This window comes from Squalius cephalus (assembly GCF_949319135.1).
Source record: "Squalius cephalus genome assembly, chromosome: 17".
Classification (NCBI taxonomy): Eukaryota; Metazoa; Chordata; class Actinopteri; order Cypriniformes; family Leuciscidae; genus Squalius; species Squalius cephalus.
In genome coordinates this window covers 2595240-2618511 of record NC_137138.1, presented here as the reverse complement: position 1 = coordinate 2618511, position 23272 = coordinate 2595240, and the positions used below count along the sequence as shown (strand labels likewise).

Here is a 23272-nt window from a genome sequence, read left to right as displayed (position 1 = left end):
TATACAGGAATAATCTGAAAATCAGACATGTCCAGGATGATTGTAACATCATCACAAAAGAACAAAAACACCTGATCATCTTCCTCTTGACTTTTTCGTGCCATAGCAAATGTGTTTTATAAACTCGCTGTTACAGCAGCCAGAGAGAGATGAATGATAAGAAGTCAAGGGACAAGAGACCAACTAAAGCAAATACTGATCTCCATCATGGTGACAACAAATTTTATTATTAACTAAATCTCTGTTAATTCTCAACAAGAACTTTTGTACATGTATGAAAGAAATAATCGTAAACTGGTTTGTAAACTGGTTTCACACTCAGTGTTACTGGAAGTCAGTTGTAGTTTTTGTGTTTCTCTTTTTTCTGTTCTTGATTCTCTGTCGTTCAGTGATTCTGCTTATCAGTGTTCATCAGTTTCTCAATTCACTCACTTCTTTTCATTCAAGGGGACTATATTAGTGAACTAATGTAGGGAATAGTGAATGAGGGTGTAGGGTGTGATTGTGAAAACAGCCTCTGATTGTCGATTTTGAGCACTGTTAATTCACAGTATATTCCTGTAGGCTAGTTTTGTTTTCTAAGGTATATTACTGTTTTAATGGAATATGGTATGATATTGTCAGAATTTGGCCTTTTTTTACAGCAAGGGCTAACAGTGTATTATGATTGGGTGGAATGGACATTGTGGATGATTCTGCTTAATCTTAGTGTTACTCGATCTTAGTGCTGCATTTGAAACTATCGACCACAACATCCTTTTAAATAGACTTGAAAATTATGATTTTAAATAGACCCGGTTATGATTAGTATCGCTGGATTGAGTTATCTGAGATAATTGCGCGTTCATGCGCTGGTTAAAAGGGGATATGTATCGATATTAGAAACATTGAACAGCAACACTGCTATTGGCTGCTCAGCGTGGCCAAAGAGCGCGCACAGTTTCTCTCCTCAGCAGAGCAAGAACTAATAGCCAAGGTTTATTCAGAATTTTAATGTTCAATCAAAACGCCAGGGAACACCTCAAAGTCTGCAAAAGCCAGGAGAGAGGGCTGGCAAAAAGTAGCAGACAATTTAAATCCGTTAGAAGTGACCATGTAAGATGTTTTTATCACTTATTAGCCTATATTTTTGTATTTTAATAATTGCATAATTACTTTGTGCATTGTAATGTCAGTCACCACACTAGAACATGGGAACAAATAAAATTGAAGTACAAAAATATTCTACATAATGGTAATTTTTAGTTATATTATAGTCTCTTTTATAAAAGGCACTGTTAAATAAATGGTTGTCTGTTTATAAAAGGAACCAAGAAGAAGGCTGATAAAAAAAAAAGAGAAAAGATCTTAGTAGCCTACACTGTAAAATCATTTTTGCTGCCCCAGATAGCAAATAGTAATTGAAACGATGTTAAATCAACATCCCACTGTCAACGATAAAATCATTGAATCAACGTCGAACTCTGATGTTGATTCTTCATCATGTTGCACCCTCTATTATCATTGAAACAACGTTTAAATCATACCTAGAGATCAATAGAATTTCAATGGTATTTCGATTACAATGGATATTGAAACAATGTTGAAATCCCAGCATATCAACAAAACTTCAATGGTGTTTTAGTATACCACAGGTTTAATCTGAAGGTCTGTAATTTTAATATAATATTAAAAACATTATTATTAGGCTATAATCCTGCTTTATCGACAGCCAGGATGGGCTAGCAAAATATAGAAAATAGAAACTATACCTTTAGGCTATAACCTAGACTAGCACAAATGACACCCCACGCATTCTTTAAAAATTAAACAATCATTTTTATTGTATTATTTCATTTTTTCTTTTTCTTTTAACGTGCTAAGTCCTGCTGCGTCTGTCTTCCGTCTTCCAGCTCCTCCCGCAGCCGCTCGGTCTGGGGCGTAGCGCAGCCACTTCTGTACAGCTTGAGCGAAGTCATAGTGTTTGCCGTTGTAAGACGTTGAGGCATCTAGAATACAAGTAAAAAATCATGTTTATTATTTTATTAAATCAGAACTAATTGTTAACTCAACAAATTAAATATAAATAACTGGATACGTATAACTAATTAAATAGTAAATGTATTGATTAGAGTTACCATAGACAAAAGATTTTTCTGGTTGACTAAATTGCACATTAATTTCTGCTTAAATACTGGGTGCATGGAGGAATATGCATAAATCTCACCGCAAAAACAGGCTAATAATAAGGCTATGTCTTTAAAATTAACGAGGCATTTTAATTGTTTCTAAATGAAGTATGTGGGGCTAAGCCCCCCCTTGACGCCGCCAGGCCTGGTTGTCAGGCGCTGTATAATAACAGTGTGCGCGTGGTGCGCGCGCTTCCCCGCGCTCAGAAAAGGTGCAGAAGATCATCAAAAATCATGATATCGCATAAGCACTAGTATAAAACGACTGTTATCATCTCTGAAAACAAACACAAGGGAGTTACAAAACTGTATCGCACGCATATCGCAGCCCTGCTCGAGGATTATTCATATTTTGGATTTGTAGGCTATTACGACGAGATGGTCTAATCGGCATTTCCAGTTAACGTTACAACTCGAGACAGTTCTGCATTGAATAAAGTAAAGGTAAACCATGTCTTTTGTGTAGGCTAATTCTGGCCCGCCGCGGTCACTGCTGTGGGTAGCGCTAGATAGAGCACTATGCTAGCGTTGGTTCCGCCGGTGTTCTCCGGCGGTCAGAAGAAATAGCGGTGCTGTGTTAATAGATTTCACGACACTAGCAATGGGTACAGACATGCATTTTGAGCTAGCTGTCACAAAAATAGACTGGACCAGTGAGGTTTTGCTAACTTTATAACCTAGAAGAGAACCACAAAGTACTTTTGGCAGATTTTGACACATTGGTAAAACAAAAATCTATTTCAGTGACTGCAGCACTGCGTCGGTTACTACATTAACCATCATGTTAACGATCAACCTAACAGTATTTGATTTGGTACAATTCATTCATATCGAACATTAAGCAAGCTTACCTGTACGCTTGTGCCAAGGTCCAGAAATGAGCTGTGTTCGGTGCAGTAGGCTACGTTGGTGTTGATCTCCCGGTCAAACAAAAATCGATGGATTTTCAATCATATTTCCCGGTCAACTATAAATCAATGACTTTTCAACACATTCAGCGATCGCCCGGTAAACCAAATATCAATGCTTAATCAATCATAAAGATAACTATAGATCAATGTTGTTCCAATATTGTTGCCATCAACATTAATAACATCAGGTTTTCATCGATATGGTAATGGTGATTCAACATTTATTTTGCATTGAAATTTCAACATCAACCATAATGATGATTCAGATGGAAAAACAATGTTTATTCAATGTTGGCTTGCTGTCTGGGGCATTAAATTAAGGCTGTATAGTCATTTCAACGGTTAATCTTAAAGGAGAACTCGGTAACTCTAGCGAACTCTAGTCACTTCTTCGCTGATTTTCCCTTTAGTTGTCGCATGTTTTCCCCACGAGCTCCCCCTACAGCTGTGGGGGGGGGGCGTATATTTCACAACACAGTCGTAAAAAACTCACTTGCGGCGGCCTCCTCCCCCTCTCTACCGCTGCTCATGTGCATTTGTTTTGATCGGAGCAAGCCAACTGTATCGCGTGGAGCTATGTCTACCGAGGTGGGTAATCTGGTAATGCATCATACATGCGTGTGTGTGTTTATGTCGAATTGCCGTAAAGCAATTTGTGTTTCGCGCTCGTTCTCGTTCTAGTTCTCGCTTCTCACGAGACTTCCAATTTCTATCTTGCCGGGACGGTAGTGGCCAAGTTGCAAGGTTGGTTTTCCGCCTGGGAACGCTGGGGGGAGCGGGGAAAGTCACCAATATCACCAGAACAGGTTGTTTAACCATCCAAATGATTTCTAGACCGTTTTATTAAGTAAAAAAAGTTACCAAGTTCTCCTTTAATGATGAGTAATGATGAATTGCTTTGACTTGTGAAAGTGAGAACTGATAAACTTATGTTAATGTAAAAATATTTTGCCATGAGTTATTGATCACATTTTTCCCCAGTGTAGTTCATTGTAATGACATTGTGTTTTCCTCTTTTGTGCACTTTCACATAATACACCAACACTTGTATCTGTTCCCAAGAAAGTGGAGCTGAAATATGTGCAGTAAGTGGACATTTTCTAACTTTCCAAAGGAAAGAAAGTATAAGACTTTGTAATGTCTATTTGTTTCCATTGCACTGGACAGTGAATAAACCCTCTCAGATAACTGTCATATGGAGGAACTAGCCTACCTGCAAGTACATAAATAACTTTACTTAATTTATACTTGTATGCTTTATGGCTGCAATATAAGTTGCAGGATTCCACATCTACAGAAAGGCCTACAGAAGAGTCTGCACACACAGAGGAGACATAGGCCTACTTTTCCTTTTTATTTGTTGCATGAGGCATGTGTCTAATATCTCTTGTTCCAGGCACTTGACCACTGGCTTTTCTTTACAAAGAACAATTGAAATAAACTCAAGGAACTAAGCATATTTGTGTCTTATTAAACATTTCATTAAAAGTTTTTTTTTTTTTTTTGGCAAATTTGTGTAATATTGCACATGCAACAATGTCACAGGCCCTGTCAGATGTGCAACCCTCAGACTTTTCAGACACTGAAATCTTAAGTTCTTAAAGTCCATGTTGCAGGTTAACCACCACTGTCGATTAATGGGTACATAAATCACACAAGATATGTATATCATTTTTAAAATGTCTCAAAAATGGTCTTAAAGACCAGTTTTTTACGGTTTTGGTATTAACGTTTTTTTTTTACGCAATTTGGTGATGACGTCACCTTGGGGAGGGTAGCCTCAGGCTGTATTAGAACTATGGAGAATGAGTGGAGAGTTGGTAAAGTGTCCTGGTGAGTTTGCTATCATTTAGCAAAGCAGCAATGAGCACTGGAGCAGTCTACGAGCAGTCAGTGCACAATAACGACACTTTTTTTTTTTTTTACTGTCATTGAATAGCACAGAGTGAAAAATCAGCGTTTTCTTTATATCTAGTGGCACTGATCATGACGTTAGTTCAGCTAACCTTTAACCTTTGTCATAGTGTTGTAGTACTGGTAATCTTTGTCATCTAGAAATAGAAGGCATCATGCTAGCTATATGGGCATTTCTAAGCGTTTATCTCTTCCTCCGGTGAAAATGTTGTTGTAAACGTAGCCGCCGCGTGTCTGTCGCTGTGTTTGGCAGGTGCTTGTGTGGGCGCCGGTGCCGTCCCATGGAAACTGTTGGAAAGCTTATTGTGCTGTAGGGAAGCGAGTGCGTTTTGGTCGCTAGTCGAGGAGCTCACCCCGCGACCAGTTGTCAATCTACCTACTATATATTTCTATCTATTTATCTATCTAGCTGCTAGCTATCTATGCTAACGTTATGCTATCTGGCTGTCTGCCTATCTCTCTCTATACTGTCTATCTATATCTAGTCTGTCTATCTATCTATATCTATGTATTTATCTATTAATCTATAATCTGAATACTCTTTTCTACCACTCGTCTCTAGTCGCTCTCAAGGCGGGCTTTGGTAAATTCTCTCCCCAAGGTGACGTAATGCTGCATTGTGGGGGAAAGGAGAATCGTTGCAAACCGCTGTAAGAGAACCTACTTTTTCGTATTATATTCCGTTTTGTAAATCCCAACAACATAAAATACAATGGATAACAGTTTAAATGTTTATTACCAACAAGCAAATTGCACAAATTCGTTGAAAAATTTACCCTGCAACACGGCCTTTAAGTCATGCACAGATCCTGGCCATTTTGCTTTTAGTCAACTGCCTTTTTTTATTTGATATAATATTACTGGAATAATAAGAATCACAATAGTAACTGGGCTGCACATTTACATTGTGAACCCCCTTTCTGTTCATATAATCCCCTTCATTAAGACCTTGATGGCAGTCTATGGTCTAGCTGGTACCAATCACGTTAGTGAAGCCTGAGTGACACATACTGTTATCGGCATGGTCATGATTGCATGATCTTCATAAAAAATTATGATAGCCTAAAAAAACTGCTTAAAAAAACTCCTTTACAACATTGGGTCTTAAGTGGCTTGGCCACAAAAAAAAAACTAAAACTGTTTTTTAATCCTATAAGTGCCAGGTAAACTCCAAATGACACGACAGACAGCACTTTCCACTTTCCGTCCTTCGGATGAAACGTTAAACCGAGGTCCTGACTCTCTGTGGTCATTAAAAATCCCAGGTTGTTCTTCGAAAAAGAGTAGGGGTGTAACCCCAGCATCATCATGGCCTCCTAATCATCCCCATGGTGATTGGCTTCATCACTGTCTCCTCTCCACCAGTAGGCTGGTGTGTGGTGGGCGTTCTGGCGCAATATGGCTACCGTCGCATCCAGGTGGATGCTGGTGGTTGAGGAGATTCCCCCTTTCATGTAAAGTGCTTTGAGTACCTAGAAGAGCGCTATATAAATGTAACAAATTATTATTATTATTATAAGTTCTCCACATCTCCAATAGTGTAAAGGAAAGAGCCACTCGCAAATAATCTTAGGGCAATGCAAACAGTTTGTGCTGTAGTTAAAGCCAGACTCCGACAAGTCGAAAATAAATGTGCGTTTCCAACAAATTAATAATGTAAACGACAATCTCACGAGTCACAAGAAAAAATATATATCTCAGAAAGTGCAGCGCTGGACTTCCCGTATCAGCTCCGCTTATGAAGCCACAGTCTAATCCTGTTTACATGAAATAAGCCTGCTCCCAAGCAGGTTTAAGTTTGAGCTGTCGTTATCGGCGTTAACGTGCTGCATTAACGTGAGACTCTTATCAGACGATAAAAAAAATATCGCTGTTAATCTATTCTCAAAGTTGGGTTGGGAGCTCGGTCTATACTACGCAAGCTATGATGACTTTCACCTTGATATTTTAGCGCGGATGTATACCTAGCCGAATTCGGTTCGGTGTTTGGTACGCATTTTCAAACCGAACGTTCATGGGACCATTTTTCCTGCCGACCAAAATTTCATTATTTCAAATGTAGGCGTGGCAAGCGCGCTCATAATGTAAGAGACGCTGGCGCGACCACAACATTGCCCAACATCAAATGGCAAACGGAATGTAAGCGGAACGGAACTGCGCTACTCCGTATTGTGTGGTTGACGGTCCGTTGTTTATCAGTTTGGACCAAAGCAGCGTGAGCCGATCTTGATCAAGCGACACTGTTACTACAGCTCTAAGAGATCCAGTAAATAAATCATTTGAATGCGCTACTTAAGTAATAACATTGCTGCCAGATCTAGTGAGAAACATTCACATTTCTCCGTTATTAACGGATCATACAGTGCGTGGAAGCCAGGAAGAAACATTGTGCCATGAATGAACTATCCAGTAGTAACACTATTGCTAACTGCAACCATGGAAGTTTGGCAGGAATAGGCTATAATGCTTTCGGTCGAAGTCCACAGTAATCAATTGACGAGTTCACGCGCGTGATCATAGGTACTAAACCTATGCGCGTGAACTCGACAATCGATTACTATGGACTTCGTATGAGCGCTGGCTGAATAAACATAATTTTTATCCATATCTTTTTATTCACATCTACTGCAGTCAGATTCACCCGTGTTCACTCAGAAGGAATCACTCACATTAGCTGTGCACTTGTAATGACACATCAAGGATGTTAAGAGGCTAAAAGCAGGTTTAGTACTTGCCCCATTGAAGTCAACAGGGTGCAAATTTTAAAAAGAGGATAACACGGTGATTTTTGTCGTTGTTCTCTGTATTGACAGCACTCCAAATTTACAAAAAAATGAGCTCAATGTTAAAATTGACCGGAGTTCTTCTTTAAAACAACTCGCTTAATTTTCACTTAATTCGCTTAATAATTCGCTTAATCTTGTTGGTGTAAACAGCATTGACAACAGCTGTAAAGATGCAAGCATTTTTTTTATCTTCTTCAGTCACTGTATGCGTTTTGTGCCACATCCCTCACCGTTGGAGTCGGATATTTAACAACAAGGATCTGAAGATCAGCTGTACTGTACCACTTTTAAATACTAGATGGAGTTGTAGAGAAGGACTCCACTAAAGCTTTGAGAGAAAACTACAGGGCAATAAGAGAGGTCTTGGGAAGGTTCGCCACAGATGCAGAGGAGAAAAATTATGCAAAGCGTGAGGCTGCTGCGCTCTGTCATAAACTTGATAAATTCGAGACTGCAATAATGGCAAATCTTTGGGATACTGTGCTAAGTAGGTTCAAAGCCTCAGGTGACATGTTGCAGAAGCGTGACATAAATTTAGATACTGCACAGCGTTTGCTAGAATCTCTGCATTTGTTTGTGGCAACACTCAGAGATCAATTTTCTCAGTTTGAAAAGTCATCTTGGGACATGAAGTGTGTGACTCATTTCTATCAACACGAGACACAGCGGGTGAGAAAAAGAAAAATATTTGCAGATGAGTCCAAGGAGAATGACGAGATCCTAAATGGAAGTCAGCGATTTAAGGTGGAAACATATAATGTGATTGTCACGGGGTGACAAACAGCTCTAGAGCTGTATGAGTGTTTGTCGTCATGACAACTAATCGGCAGATTGGCGACAGGTGTAGGGACTTCACTCTGAGCGTCTGATTGAGGGCACTCCCGCTTTTTGAGAGGATAAAACACACGAGGAGGAGAAGGCTGGGTGTTGTGTGCTGTGCCATGTTGTGGTGCTGTGTTGTTCTTCTGCCCTGTTGATCTGGATCGTCCTCCCCCCGATCGTTGGTGGTTTCTCTCTCGTGGGGAATTGGTTACGGGCACTGCAGTTGAGGGGTTGTCTTGAAGGAAGAGGAGCGTTGTTTGAGAGGACGCGAGAACGGCCCAGAGGAATGAAACGCGCTGACTGAGCTGGAGAAGAGAGAGATGAGTAGTTAACAAACTGAATCTCATAATTGCATGTGTTCTCCACTAAATTGGGTATTGGATTGAAGTGTTTGGAGCATGTGTACACCTTTCACCGAGTGAAATATTGATTCTTTGTCGATCTCTCACCTCCTCTCCCCGATTGGAGTTCAGTGAAGTCCGTCTGTGACCGTGAGGAAAAATCTCTCGAGTGTTCTGTCCGCCCCTGGCGATCATCAGTGCGGTAGACCAGGACTTGCGGGTGAGTGCTGGCCTTATGCACACTAGAAGAGTGAAGTTGCAGTGTTTAAATTGACGTTTCCCCTCACGATTGCATGCTTAGAGTTGGATTGCAGTGTGTGTGTGTGGAAGAATATCTTTTATTGCTGTGCAACCGCCCATGTGTCCTGGGGGTCTACTATTTACCGTGAGAGCTGAGTGAGATTGCTTACATCTATGTGCGGTGTCTAGAAAGAAGAACCTCTGTGAGACAACATTCACCCCATTTGAGAACTGTGTACTGCTGTTGAAGTTGATTCTGTCTGTCCTAGAGAAGCCCCGCTCAGCCTGCGACTTGAGACTGCTGCAGTCCTAAGCCCAACTGCATGGTGTGAAGTTACCTGTCCCCTGCAACCCATGTGAGAACTGTGTATTGCTGTTGAAGTTGATTCTGTCTGTTCTAGAGAAGCCCCGCTCTGACTTTGAGTCTGCCGCAGCCCTGAAGCCCAACTGCATGGTGTGAAGTTATCTGTCCCCTGCAACACACGTGAGAACTGTATACTGCTGTGTGAAGTCTTAATTTTGTCTGTCTTACGCTGCTCTGTCTGTGACTTCGAGTCTGCTGCAGCCCTGAAGCCCAACTGCATGGTGTGAAGTTATTCGTCTCCTGCGACCAATGTGAGAACTGTGTATTGCTGTTGAAGTTGATTCTGTCTGTTCTAGAGAAACCCCGCTCTGTCTGCGACTGAGTCTGCTGCAGCCCTGAAGCCCACCTGCATGGTGTGAAGTTATCTGTCCCCTGCAACCCACGTGAGAACTGTATTGCTGTTGAAGTCGATTCTGTCCCCTGTGATACTCACCTGTCTACTGCTCTCCCACTGCGAGTCTGGCACCAGTCTGGAACGGAAGTACACCTCGAACCCTCTACTCACCTGTGATACTCACCTGTCTACTGCTCTCCCACTGCGAGTCTGGCACCAGTCTGGAAAGGAAGTGCACCTTGAACCCTCTACTCACCTGTGATACTCACTTGTCTACTGCTCTCCCATCGTGAGTCTGGCACCAGTCTGTGGAGGAAGTGAGCCGTGATCCCTCTACTCACCTGTGACACTTACCCGTCGAATGCCCTTCTGCTGTAAGTCTGACATTCACCTGTGAAGGAAGTGATCCCCGTTCTCTCTACTCACTTGTGATACGCACCTGTCCAACGCTCTCCCACTGGGAGTCTGACACCAGTCTGTGAAGGAAGTGAGCCTCGACATCCTTACTCACCTGTGATACTCACCTGAGATACTCGCCGGTCCATACCCGCGGCGGTGCTGCTCCGGGTCCCTGGGAAGAAGAGGACAAGGAATTTTAGATTAGGATTTCTTAATTGCTTTTTAATATAAAATAAAGTTGTCATTCCTTTTACTCCTGCCTCTTCCTTGATACGCTCCTTTGGGTGATAGTGGTCTAGGGGTGGGTGCAGTCTGGCTTGGCCCACCCCGACCTGTGACATGATCACTGACAACTTGCTGTCCTGTCTTTCTAAACGCATTGATGCATACAGGGACTTGATACAAATGAACTATTTGGGGTTTTGTTTGATTCCGATTAGGGCTGGGGGAATTAACGCGTTAATCTTTGCGATTAATTTGAGATGTTTAACGCGTTAAAAAAAAAATAACGCATTTAACGCAGCACTTTTTTTTTTTTTTTTTGCCTCGTTTTAATGATTTCCTGTTGCGGCTGCTATTGAAAAGCCGAAAATATGGGGATCGGGTTTCATTCTCGCGCAGCTTTCATGAGCACGTCTTTTCCGCTCTGTGTGCGCCGCCGCACTCTCCGTTCCGTGTGTGTATGTGTGCCCTTGTTTATATTACTTTGTGGGGACCAAATGTCCCCATAAGAATAGTAAAACCTGAGATCACCTACATTGTGGGGACCAGCCAGCGGTCCCCACTTTTCAAAAGGCTTATAAATCACACAGGATGAGTTGTTTTGAGAAAGTAAAAATGCAGAATGTTTCCTGTGATGGGCAGGTTTAGGGGCAGGGGCAGTGTAAGGGGATAGAATGTACAGTTTGTACAGTATAAAAACCATTACGTCTATGGAGAGTCCCCACAAAGATAGTGAACCAGACGTGTGTGTGTGTGTGTCGGCGCGCTGCGCTCTCTGCTCAATGTTCGACTCTGTGTTTGCGCTGCGCGTTCTGCTCTATCGTTCTCGGCCCAAACACTCCAATCATGTACCGATCACGCACTGGAAAAGCAAAGTCCGCTCAAATAAGGTGAAATTTCTCTGTAGACTTCTGTTTGCTGAGCTTATAGTCATGCTGGGCAACAATGTTAAAGGGATAGTTCACCCAAAAATGAAAATTCTGTCATTTACTCTCCCTCAGGTTGTTTCAAACCTGTATGATTTCCTTTCTTCTGCTAAACACAAAAGAAGATATTTTAAAGAGGGTTGGTAATTAAACAGTTGCTGGTCCCCATTGACTTCCATAGTATTTTTTTTTTCCTACTATGGAAGTCAATGGGGTCCATCAGTCATTTGGTTACCGACTTTCTTCAAAATATCTTCTTTTGTGTTTAGCAGAAGAAAGAAAGTCATAAAGGTTTGGAACAACTTGAGGAAGAGTAAATGATGACAGAATTTTTATTTTTGGGTGAACTATTCCTTTAAAATGACCTGCTCTGATCACATGCTCTGGTAATAATAGCTTTTTAGGACAATAGTTTATTTTTATAATTAGTAAAAAAAAAATTTAAAAAAAAATCTTAAATTGATTATGTTGATTGATTATTGAAAAAGAATAATACATTGATATATTGATGTTTAATATTATTTTAATATAGGGCTATTTTCTGTTCCTTTTTTTCCATTGATTCTAAGTTTAATTATACTGATGATTACAAGCTTGGAGGAAATGCAATTAATTGCAATTAATTACAGCAAAATGTGCAATTAATTAGTAAAATTTTTTTAATCGATTCCCAGCCCTATTATATATATATTTATCACAGACAGCTTGTTAGCTTGTTTAATTATACCAGCAAATCTAGGTATGTCCCTTCACCACTTGTGAAACAATAACAATTCTTTATCATCAAGACCTGTGAATTAAATTCATGCTTACCCTCTGGCAGAATTCTCCCTGGATCCTCAGTTGGACTTGATCATAAAAAGAAGTACTAATATGCTCTTTTTATTATACGTATAGAACTGCAAGCTGAAGTAAGAATCAAACAGTCTTTGTCTTTATGAAATAAACATTTATTTAAACAAACAATTCTATAACTGGTTACACAAGGATTAATATTTGTAGCAAAGATATCAAAAAGTACAGAGTATAATAATTCAGCTTATCCAATCTCAACAGGGCAGTCCTGTATGAGAGGATATTACAATGGCTAATTACCTTGTAAGCAGTTCAGGTAATAAATGTAGAAAATTGGATTAATACAGCAGAGCAAATTGAGCAAAAATATTTCAGCTAGTAAACTGAACAGAGAAAGAACCAATTTCTCCTCAAGGATGCATTAGAAATCAGGATAAAAAATGCATCCACACAAAATCAAAAAGCAGTGATATGGAACGCATTATATATATATATATATATATATTGGGATATATATTGGGATATAATTATATCTTCAGAAAGGCAAAAAGTTTAGGGTAACAGGATTGACAACATTACACTTTAATTTAATGTATTGTCCCTGTAGTAGAGCATGTTGGTCATTACCACACTGTAAAATCCAACAGTGGTTCTTACTAAAACTTTTTAGTTAACTTTACTTAATGTCTTAACTTAATTGTAAAAATCTAGTAATCTGTACTATTCACATACTATGTTTTATTTACTCAGAAAATCCAAGTTAAGATTAATTGATTGGTTTGAGTGTGGTTTTTGAGGCAGGGAAATTCTTAATGGACCTTTCACTCATTTCCTCCACTTCTGCAGTTATTTGTCTTTGTTTGCATTCACTCATTTTCCAAAGTAATCTTGAATGTTGAATTGTCAATACAACTGAAAAATTTGTAAGAACATAACATAAGTTGACTTCATAAATTGATTTTGATTTTCCTAAAATATTTTTAGTCACCATTATGGCGATTAGTGATCCCTTTGGTTGGGCACTTGGAACTATATTTTCTGTATTATGATTCTCTTTCTATTGATGCAGTGATGCAACAATGAATCAGTTGTTTAGTGTCAAAGAAAGAGAAGTAATACTACACACACACACACACACACACACACACACACACACACACATATATATATATATATATATATATGTATGTTTGTGTGTGAGAGAAAATACGAATGGTGTATAATGTAACTCGTGTCAATTAGTGATCTTTTATAATTTTGTTGCTACTGTTTATGCCTAAACACCTATCTATATTTCATCTATATTTGTGAAAATCTTGTAATTGATCATGCTTGACTCACACAGACTTCATCATTCAGCATGCAAACCACAACCATGGTGACAAATACATTTCATTTAAAGTAAATTATCAAGTACTCTCTACAGTTTTTTTTTAGTTACTAGAACTCTTGTGTAAGTGAACTATACTAACTAAGCATTTGTCAGTACCACATACTATTCCTATTTCACTTTACTTGCTTTTTTTAGAGCAATCGGTTTCCTGATATTTTCCTAGTAATGTGAACTCTAATGAGAAGTTAACACAACTAATGATTTTGATTCAAGAGTGCTTGAGTATACTTGATTAACAACATTAATACACTACTTTACTTGGAAATTTTAAGGCAATCGGTTTCCTCACCTTTTCTAAGTAAAGTCAACGTATTACATTTTACAGTGCAGGGAATGCATGAACGGATAAGACAGAACGGATATTTATTGCTGATATTTGGCAACCGTTTCAGCAGAAGTTCAGGAGTCTTCAGAAGAATCACTAACATACAAGAAAGAATAAAATAATTTCAACTGTAGCGGGATGTAAATGTCATGATCGTCCGGTTAGGCTTTATTTTGTGATAATGATCGGCTGACTTTACAGATTTACATCACAAAACTGTTGTATGACATGGTTTATGTTAGTTTATCATAGTATGATGATCAATAATAACAATACATTTGATCTTCTTGCTGTTCTTGTTGTCGTCCTCGAACACCTGAAAGAAAAATCTGATTTAATAGATCTGCAGTCACTATTAGTAAGATCTGAGTTTTTGATTGCGATCACATCACCTTAATCACAGCAGAACATGTGCACATCATTGAGACCGGTGTTGTCTTGATTTGACTTGTACTCTTGTATCCGGTTCTGTAAGCCACAGATTCCTTTTCCCGCACAGTTTTGGTTCCAGCTCGAGTCACCCCAGTTGCCCCTGTCTGTGCCGTCACCCTGCAGAGTATAACCGTCACTGCAGTAGAACCTGGAGAAAAATCAGATGTGACAATATTATGATAAAATATGTAATTGTGCTGTCGGATCACATGATCACCTGCAGCCAATCACAATCACGAACAGCAGCACAACTGCAAGTGTGATATTAACTAAACTATTGATGGGGGAAAACTGAGTCCTTAAATGGAAAAATAAAACCAGGAGGAGCAAGAGATGTTATAACTTATAGCAGCACACACTCACCTGATGTTGTTTGCGGCCGTATCATCTCCAGATCCTTGGAAAGATTCAACTCTCAGATAGAAATATTTCAAGTATCCAAAATGACACCATTTGGCATCTGTCCACTCACCAAAGCTGAAGAAAACACACAAAGAGGTTGCCTGATCAAATCAGTTATTATTTTCAAGAAAATCCTCAATTTACTTATCTAGCTTAAACAATTAAAGCAAGAATTGGTAATAATCTGAGTCCATTACCTTCCAGTTTTGGAATAAATTGCAGTTACGTAGGGTCCTCCACACTGATTGGCGCACCGATTGACACAGTGAAGACGAATCCCATTGAGCGCTGTATTATCACCAGAAGCCTTTAGTCTGTCCACCTTAAAACAACAACAACATCAAGGCAATCTTCCATTTTAAAGAGTTAACTCTAACCCAACCCATAGCAACAGTTATCTTCATGCTCTTTAGTATTACACAGACACTGTAAAAATCTTAAGCGGGTGCAGTTCCCTGGAGAAACCTGGAATTAAATGACAAACAGCAACTCCACAGTTTTGAACCTTTGAAACACTCATTCACCCCCATATTAGCAAAATAGAGTCAACTTACCCTCAGACTAAACCCTGCGGCGTACGTTCCATTTGGACACATTTCCTTAGGCCCCCACGATCCCCAGTTCATTCCATTCGTCACCGTCATCTCAGATTTGTAAGGTCGGTCGCCGCTCCGCTCAGAACGACCTTCTGCGGGCCGACCGCTCACATGCCCAATAATGGCCAGCAGTGAAAACATCATGGAAAGGAAGTGAATCATTGCTACAGCACTGGCCTGATTGATAAATACTGATTGTTAGATTAATTTTCAGATAGACTATCTGCAGCCTCAGCTATCAGTGATCAGGTGGAAACAGACGCCTCAACCCTTGTGATGTGAGAATGATCAAGCAGACACAGAGACTGTGTAGTACCATAACATTCTCAAGTTTATTAAGGAAAAAGGCTCATATTTATACACAAGATTAAGCAAAATCATCTACGATGTCCATTCCACCCAATCATAGTACTCAAAGATCAACCCCTACCATATTTGGCACATTAAGAAATACAATAACAAGGAAGAGAGATCAGATGTTTAAATGTATGTGCGTGTCTTGTGTTCACGTATTGGTGTGAGTGTATAAGTGTGTTCAACCCTAGTTCTTGTTTTGTCTAGATGTGTCCATGATGTGCAGATAACAACGAAAAGATGTTGCACAAGGGCAGTCTTACACAAGAATAGTCAAATGTGGAGCCTAAGAAATGAGAAAATAATAACAGTGGCCACTTTAAATGAATTCTGTCTGGTTTCTAAACTAAAACTGAGCCCGGGGTCAGTAAAACTGCTCTCAGGATTAGGTTTTGAGCTGATCAGAACTTCTTCAGACTGGTTAATCAATTTTCTGATGTCCTGGTTCTACCCAATGAGCAGCCAGGAGCACCGAGCGCACACCAATGACCTGTACGTCACGTGAATGACCTGTGTCCTTGAAAACGTTTTTTCTTGGTAAAATTTCTATCAAATATTTTGTGACCCCATCATCTTGCAAGAGATGAGGAGAACTCAAGAGTGCACCCAACAGTGTGTTTATTTGCAAATATAACAAAGTGTATTAGACAACATTTAAAAGTAGTAATGCCCTCCTTGAACTGCAACCTTATCGTGGTGGAGGGGTTTGAGTACCCGAATGATCCTAGGAGCTATGTTGTCTGGGGATATATGCCCCTGGTAGGGTCTCCCAAGGCAAGGAGGTGACGGGTCAGACTAGAGCGGTTCATAAGTCCATTATGAAGCAAATAGACACAAGGACCGAGATGTCGCCCTGGAGCCAGGCCCGGCCGGGCTCAGCCCGAAGAAGTGACGTGGGGCCGCCCTATCGTGGGCTCAGCACCTGCAGGAGGGGCCGTAAGGGGCCGGAGCATACAGTAGTGGATCGGGCGACAGCCAAAGGCGAGGGCCCCAATGACCCGATCTCTGGACACGGAAACTGGCAATCATATCCAATGGCAATTGCTTTGCAAATAAATCAAGCAAAATTTCACTCCAAAGCAAAAGTAATCACCAAATCAAAGCACTAGAAATGGTCAGATGCTGGCGTGCTGGTGGACTGGCATATGTTGTCTTTTGGATGCTAGTATGATCCCAACAAGACCACAACAAAACTTGCTTCTGTGTTACATATCACATTTATGTTTACTGGTACACAGTAAAATCCTCAGTGTTAAACACTGCTCAGTTTTCATATAGTCCCAATCTGAGTAAAAGTGAAATAAAGTATTATTCACTCTACTGTGATGACTGAGCATTAGTGATGACACCAGCGGTTAACAAGCAGATTCACTGAAGATAAGAGGAACAGCAAGAACAGAAAAAGAGAAGAGATGAGCAGAAACACAACAACTACAACTGACTTACAGCCACACAGCCTTAGAGGAAATCAACTGCAGATAAAATCAATATCTCACCAGAGGATGATTAAAAAACTCAAAAAAAAGTATAACCATATTTAATTATTACAAAACAGTTTGCTTTATTTATTTCATATGTTATATGCAGGCTGGGTTTTATAAACACAGAGGTCCCAAATTTAAGGTAGTTAGAGGAGTTCGGGAGCATCGTCCCAAGAATATGTAGATTTCTTGGATCTACATATGTGCATTCCCATGCTCCAGTTTGCATAACGTTGCTGGAATGTTATCTTAAAGTTAACATAATGTTATCTTAAGGCTAGCATAACGTTGCTGGAACGTTAAATTAAGGTTAGCATAATGTTCATGGAACGTTCTTTCCCCAAAAATTTTATTAACAATACAACATTCAAAGAACATTTATTTGGAACATTCCAAGAACATTAAAATGTCCACTTTCTAAGATGTTATAATGTTATTTTAAGGTCAGAATATTAGAATGATGCGGAAACATTATTCTTTTCAACTTTATTTTTGATCACAACCATGTGAATTACAAGTGCCCACTTTTTATTATCTAACTGTACACTTTTAACACATCAAAAAGGTGAAAATGATTACGATGTGATTTTCTTAAATCTAGGCCTACATAAATGCTACATTATAGCTTAAAAAATATATGTATATATTTTCAAAACAACATTTTAATGAACAGGAAACTGTTAAATATTGTTTTGGTGCCAAACTAGCACTGTGATCCAGTCTCTTCATGCTGTGGTCCAGTCTCTTCATGCTCCGTCTGTCATGTGGATGAACCCAAATGCAGACGGGATACAACACTCAAGGTTTATTAAAGGTGCTCTAAGTGATGTTGGGTGATGTCACTTCTTGTTGACATTGGAAGTATTGTCAAACAAAACGGAGGCTAGCTAGACCCTCCCTCCTCCTCATCCGCCCACTAACCCCCCAAACCCCACCCCCAAATCATTCTTGTCAGTTATTGGCTGGAACAATTTGTTATGTTTCGTGGTGCGGGTGAGCCCAGTTTGTTTTTGTTGCTGTTTGTGGAGCCTGTGGTGTCTAGAGAGACCGTGTTTTTTTCCAGTGTGTTCAGGGGACAGGCAGCTAGCGGATGGTGAGGAGATGTTTGCTGTATGTGACAAAAAATATTTTGGCCTAAAAAACGCGTGACATCACTTAGAGCACCTTTAATACACAGAAAACAAGGATAACAAAACCCACGAGCAGGTAAAACAAGGGCAAGTCTGACGAGGGAAGACTAAACTAGACTAACACTTGACAAACTAGACTATAAACTAACAACTAGGGATGGCTGAGGCGAAACTGACGTTCTGAAGCTCTGCGAGATCCCGAAGCGCAGATGTTTCGAAACACTGATCCGAAGCGTGATTCAAAACACCCATGTCACGTGACTACGGCTAAAAGAAGCTTTGGAGGGTTTCACAAGTGTTTCGACAGGTGCCGCCGAATCAGCGTTTGATTGACAGGGTCGGGAACAGACCACACAATCGCTCATCCGTATAAAAGTGAAGTCAACACATTTTGACCTAGTGGGTTTTTGTGAGAGGAGTTTGATTTTGAGATAGCAAATTTTTGTTGATATAGTGACATTAATAGTGCGATTTGTTTAGTTATATTTATAGGCTTACATTTAAATTTACACATTGACTGATAGGCTAGAGACAGACTGAGTATACATATATAGGCTATACATAATATATACATTTTTTGTCTTGTTTTTGTTTTATTTTATTGATGGATATTTCATGTGTTGCTGTCTTCTGTTTAAATTATTTTTTAATTGTTCGAAATAAAGATTTCATTCATTCATTTCATATAGTGACACATTAGTAGATGCATAGATAGAAATATATATAGACAGATCGATTAATAGATAGATACATGTATAGATACATAGATAGATTAAGAGATAGATAGATAAATAAAAATGGAGGCTCCACAGAAGAGATGCCGTACATATGTGGTGTGGGAGCATTTCCATTTGGAAACCCCAAATAAAGTGAGATGTGTGTATTGTGATCGGCAGCTAGCCTACTGCAACAATACATCATCCACGATGCGCCATTTGAGGAGCACTCATCCTGCCATTTTACAGGGTGCAGAGGATGGCATTCCCCCTGTACCTGCTACTGACACTGCTGGGCCATCTAAGCAAGGTATGCATTGTTTGAAATATAATTATTTGAATGTCCTTGCTAAAAAATATCTTTGCATGCCAGCAACAAGTGTCCCTTGGGAGAGGATTTTTTCAAAGGCTGGAGAAATTATCTGTAAAAAAAAAAAAAAATTGTGACATTGTGAAGACATTGTGGCTTGATTTCTTTTATTAATATTCATTTTCATGACCAAAATAACCTGCACAGTGAGGAGCCTACAGGCTACAAGCTTCACATATTAAAAAAATACATGAGAAAAAACAACACATTTTTTAATGGCTCGTTGTCAAGGTTGTTTCAGATCAACACCTGCAAGTGACCACTAGGTGTCACCGTTGAGACGGGTGTCAGATTGTTTCGAAACCTCGACACAATATGGCACATTTGCTTCAACTGTTTCAGTGTTTCACCAGAGAATGTCTAATATGGCGAGAAGTTTCACTCTCACTACACTTCCGGCTTCTGAACTGGTTGCAGTTCCACTCTGATTCCATATGAGGGCGCTCACAGGACGAGTGCAGAATGAATGGAGGTCAATGGCGGTATACCCCTCAAAATCCACTTTTCTCAGGATATATTTTTTTGTCTAGTAATTTGAATGTTGTATTCGAAAGGAGATGCAAAGAAATTACACATTGCTGGGTGTTAGATTTTTTAGAGTCACTTATTTGCTTTAAAAAGTCTTTCAAAATGTCAATGACGTCAGAATGCTAACGTCATTAGCAGAATGCTAGCAGAGCCCGTCTACGGAGAGCCTGCCCACTCTCTATTAAGTCCTATTGTACCGAATTTTGATTGTAGTTCCACCAGAGTTCCACTGGGGGCGATCGCCATGAGTGCAAAATGAATGGGAGTCTATGGGGCTAGACGGCTAAATTTGTCTCTTTCACTCGATTGCCGTTGAGAAATCTCAGATCTGATTGTAGATTTTGCAAGTTCAACATGAGTTATAGGTCGAAAGTTGAATGAACGAGTACTTATGTCGTTTTGATTTCTTACAGGTTGAGTTGTTGTTGCCCATAACACGCTAGCATCAGAGAATGTCTAATATGGCGAGAAGTTTCACTCTCACTACACTTCCGGCTTCTGAACTGGTTGCAGTTCCACTCTGATTCCATATGAGGGCGCTCACAGGACGAGTGCAGAATGAATGGAGGTCTATGGCGCTATACCAATAAAAATCCACTTTTCTCAGGATATAATTTTTTGTCTAGTAATTTGAATGTTGTATTCTAAAGGAGATGCAAATAAATTACACATTGCTGGGTGTTAGATTTTTTTGAGTCACTTATTTGCTTTAAAAAGTCTTTTAAAGTGTCAATGACGTCATATACATGTACGACCAGAGATACTGCTTCACGGCAATCCTTCAGTCACTTTGGTGCGTTCGCGCTCTGCACTTTCTTTTCTCTTGAGGCTTGGACAACACAGCTGACACAGGTAAATACACGTGCTAGAAGAGTTTTTGTTTTGTTTGTTTCTGGTCCCGCTGCGGATGACACGATGCCATCAAGCGGTATCTCTGGTCGTAATCAGTCCTTCACTGACCAATCAGCGTTCATTAGCAGAATGCTAGCGTGTTATGGGCAACAACGACTCAACCTGTAAGAAATCGAAAGGACATGAGTACTAGGGCTGTCAAAATTGCTCAAAAATGACGTTCGAATATTCCCTCTAAAAAACACACGAATATTCGAACTATTCGAACATCTGGTTGCGCATTTTGTCAATGACGCGCATTACGTCAATAACAGGACAAATTAATACAAAGAGACATAACTACTTGTATAGGTAGTAAATTTAAGTTTAAACATATTTGACAATGTGTGACAGTGCAGTAAACTATACGGCCATGTTTATGTTTACTTTCACTTTCACTTTTTAACGGAAAGGGTGGAGTGATTAATTAATGGCGGAAAGGGAAATGGAGGTTAGGCCTATTTAATAAGGTGGAAGGAGGACACGTCACCAGGGGTATGTTTCGATTCGTGAGAAGGAGAGTGAAGTAAATGGTTACCATGTGGAGTGGAAGACGGCGGTTGTTTGAACTGAGGCTTTCCGTGCATGCTGTCTGATGCGACGTAGAGTCTGGCGATTCCATAGCGACGCACCTTAAAGACCGGCTGTTGTGGGTGAGCGGTTCACTCTCAAACGAGTCCAAGGCCGTTAAAATTCCTTCCTGGAGCCAGGCGAGGTCCAACTACACTCTCCAGTTTGCGTTTCCGTCCGCCAAAATTGGTCAGTGTGCCCGACACGCAATCTCACACTACACTCATTCACACGCTATCAGACACACACGCATTCCATTCACATCCGCACATTTGCTTCTTGCTTACTCGTGCTTTTTGATTAAGTTGAATGCATTATCGTTGATCTTTGAAGTTTTGCCTTTTGTTTGAGTTTTCACCCGCGAAATGTGAATTGAATATGTTTTTCCCTTTTTCTCTTTTGTTATATGGAAAGTTTGGCGTGAATATGGACGCACGAATCTGCCAGTGTTGACGCCCAGCTAGAGTGTGACCAGTATGACCTGGGATTTCGTTTATAGCGTTTATGTGATTGTGTGAACACTGATTTTGAACTGTGAAATTTGAATGTTACATTAAGAACTATATCTATCTCTTTATTTGTTTATTGTTTGTTTAGTTGTTTGGTTGTTTTTTCGAAATAAGTATTCTTTTTTCTTAAAATAATGTTTGTGGACATTATGTAATAAATTCGAGTTAAATTGAGAATACTTTGGTTTTGTGTGTAATCAGTGGTTTTCTTTGCTATCCTGGGTGTTTGATTTTTGTCAGTTTTTAGAAAACTGTCTGGCGCCCGAATTTTTCGTTAAAAAATAATAATTTAAGTTAGGGCAGCCACCACCACTGTTACAAATGTATTACCAACACAAAACCAAGTAAATAAACTAATGGCCAAGACCGCAGACCTCTCTCTCTCTCTCTCTCTCTCTCTCTCTCTCTCGCGCTCACGCTCTCTCTGCGCATAACGGTTAAATTAACAACAACAATAAGCACATGTTGAGTGCTGATCAAGAGTTTTGTGCAAGCAATTTAAGGTCGCGACTGTTGTCCCAAATATAGCAGGCTTTATTCAGTGATTGAAACAAATTTATTAACATTAATTGAAGTTTTACAGTATAGAACCGACATTGAACGCTCCGAGCGAGCTGTGCTGTGGTAAACATGGAACTTTTCTGTTTAACGTTAAATAAAACGAGGCACACAATTCCGAGAAATGTGACAACAAAGAAATTTTACCCTGAGGTTCATAAAAAATAAAGTGCTATTAAAAAAGAAAAAGGCTACTTACATTCTTGGTGCTTGTATTAAAAAAAGGAAAAACTGACTGCAATTTATTCCATTGTCTTTTTAGTGCACTGTCAACTTTCAGCAGTGACGCTGTGCTAGACAGTGCGACTCGTGTGACCTGTCCCTCAGGCAGCGCGCGCGCCCACTCGCAAAGCAGCAGTGTTGCCAGATTGGAAATGTCCAAGTATCGTACCAGAAGCTCAAAATTATCGTATTTGGAAGAAAATTATCGTACACGAGTCAACGTGGGGGGGGGGATGATTCGGGAGTTTAGATAAAAGCCCACCCGCATTTACAATTGATTGTTTGGGTCCTTACATGCGCTTCGTGAGGCACACTAGCACACACACGCAAGGTCTCTTGCTCCCTCTCTCTACACGTTCTTCCCCCGGTAGACGTAGAATACACAGCTAGATCAATGAGAAGCCCTATTACAACGACCATCATTTGAAGTGTCACACAGTCTGAAATTATCGTACATTATAGGATTTTTTCCATTATTGATCGTACATCGTACAGAGGTCAAAATTATGTACAAATACGATAATTATCGTACATCTGGCAACACTGCAAAGCAGACAGCCGCGCCTCTGCTTC

General features: G+C 39.9%; 1 protein-coding gene across 1 annotated transcript; it reads right to left on the bottom strand.

The window, feature by feature from the left end:
• Positions 1–13962: 13962 nt before the first annotated feature.
• On the bottom strand, positions 13963–15746 carry LOC307144508 (vitelline membrane outer layer protein 1 homolog). The gene is made up of 5 exons (XM_079846908.1): positions 15329–15746; positions 14972–15096; positions 14736–14849; positions 14333–14520; positions 13963–14256 (listed from the first exon to the last, which is right to left on the bottom strand). The coding sequence occupies exons 1-4, from the start codon at positions 15530–15532 to the stop codon at positions 14334–14336; spliced, it is 630 nt and encodes a 209-aa protein (XP_079703034.1). The 5' UTR covers positions 15533–15746; the 3' UTR covers positions 13963–14256; position 14333.
• Between the last annotated feature and the right edge of the window lie 7526 nt (positions 15747–23272).

Coding starts and splice junctions, on each gene's coding strand:
- LOC307144508 (XM_079846908.1), bottom strand. CDS start 15,532: ATGATTCACTTCCTTTCCATGATGTTTTCACTGCTGGCCATTATTGGG. Junction 14,850..14,971: donor ATTTATTCCAAAACTGGAAG/GTAATGGACTCA, acceptor TGTTTTCTTCAG/CTTTGGTGAGTGGACAGATG. Junction 14,521..14,735: donor ACGGCCGCAAACAACATCAG/GTGAGTGTGTGC, acceptor ATTTTTCTCCAG/GTTCTACTGCAGTGACGGTT.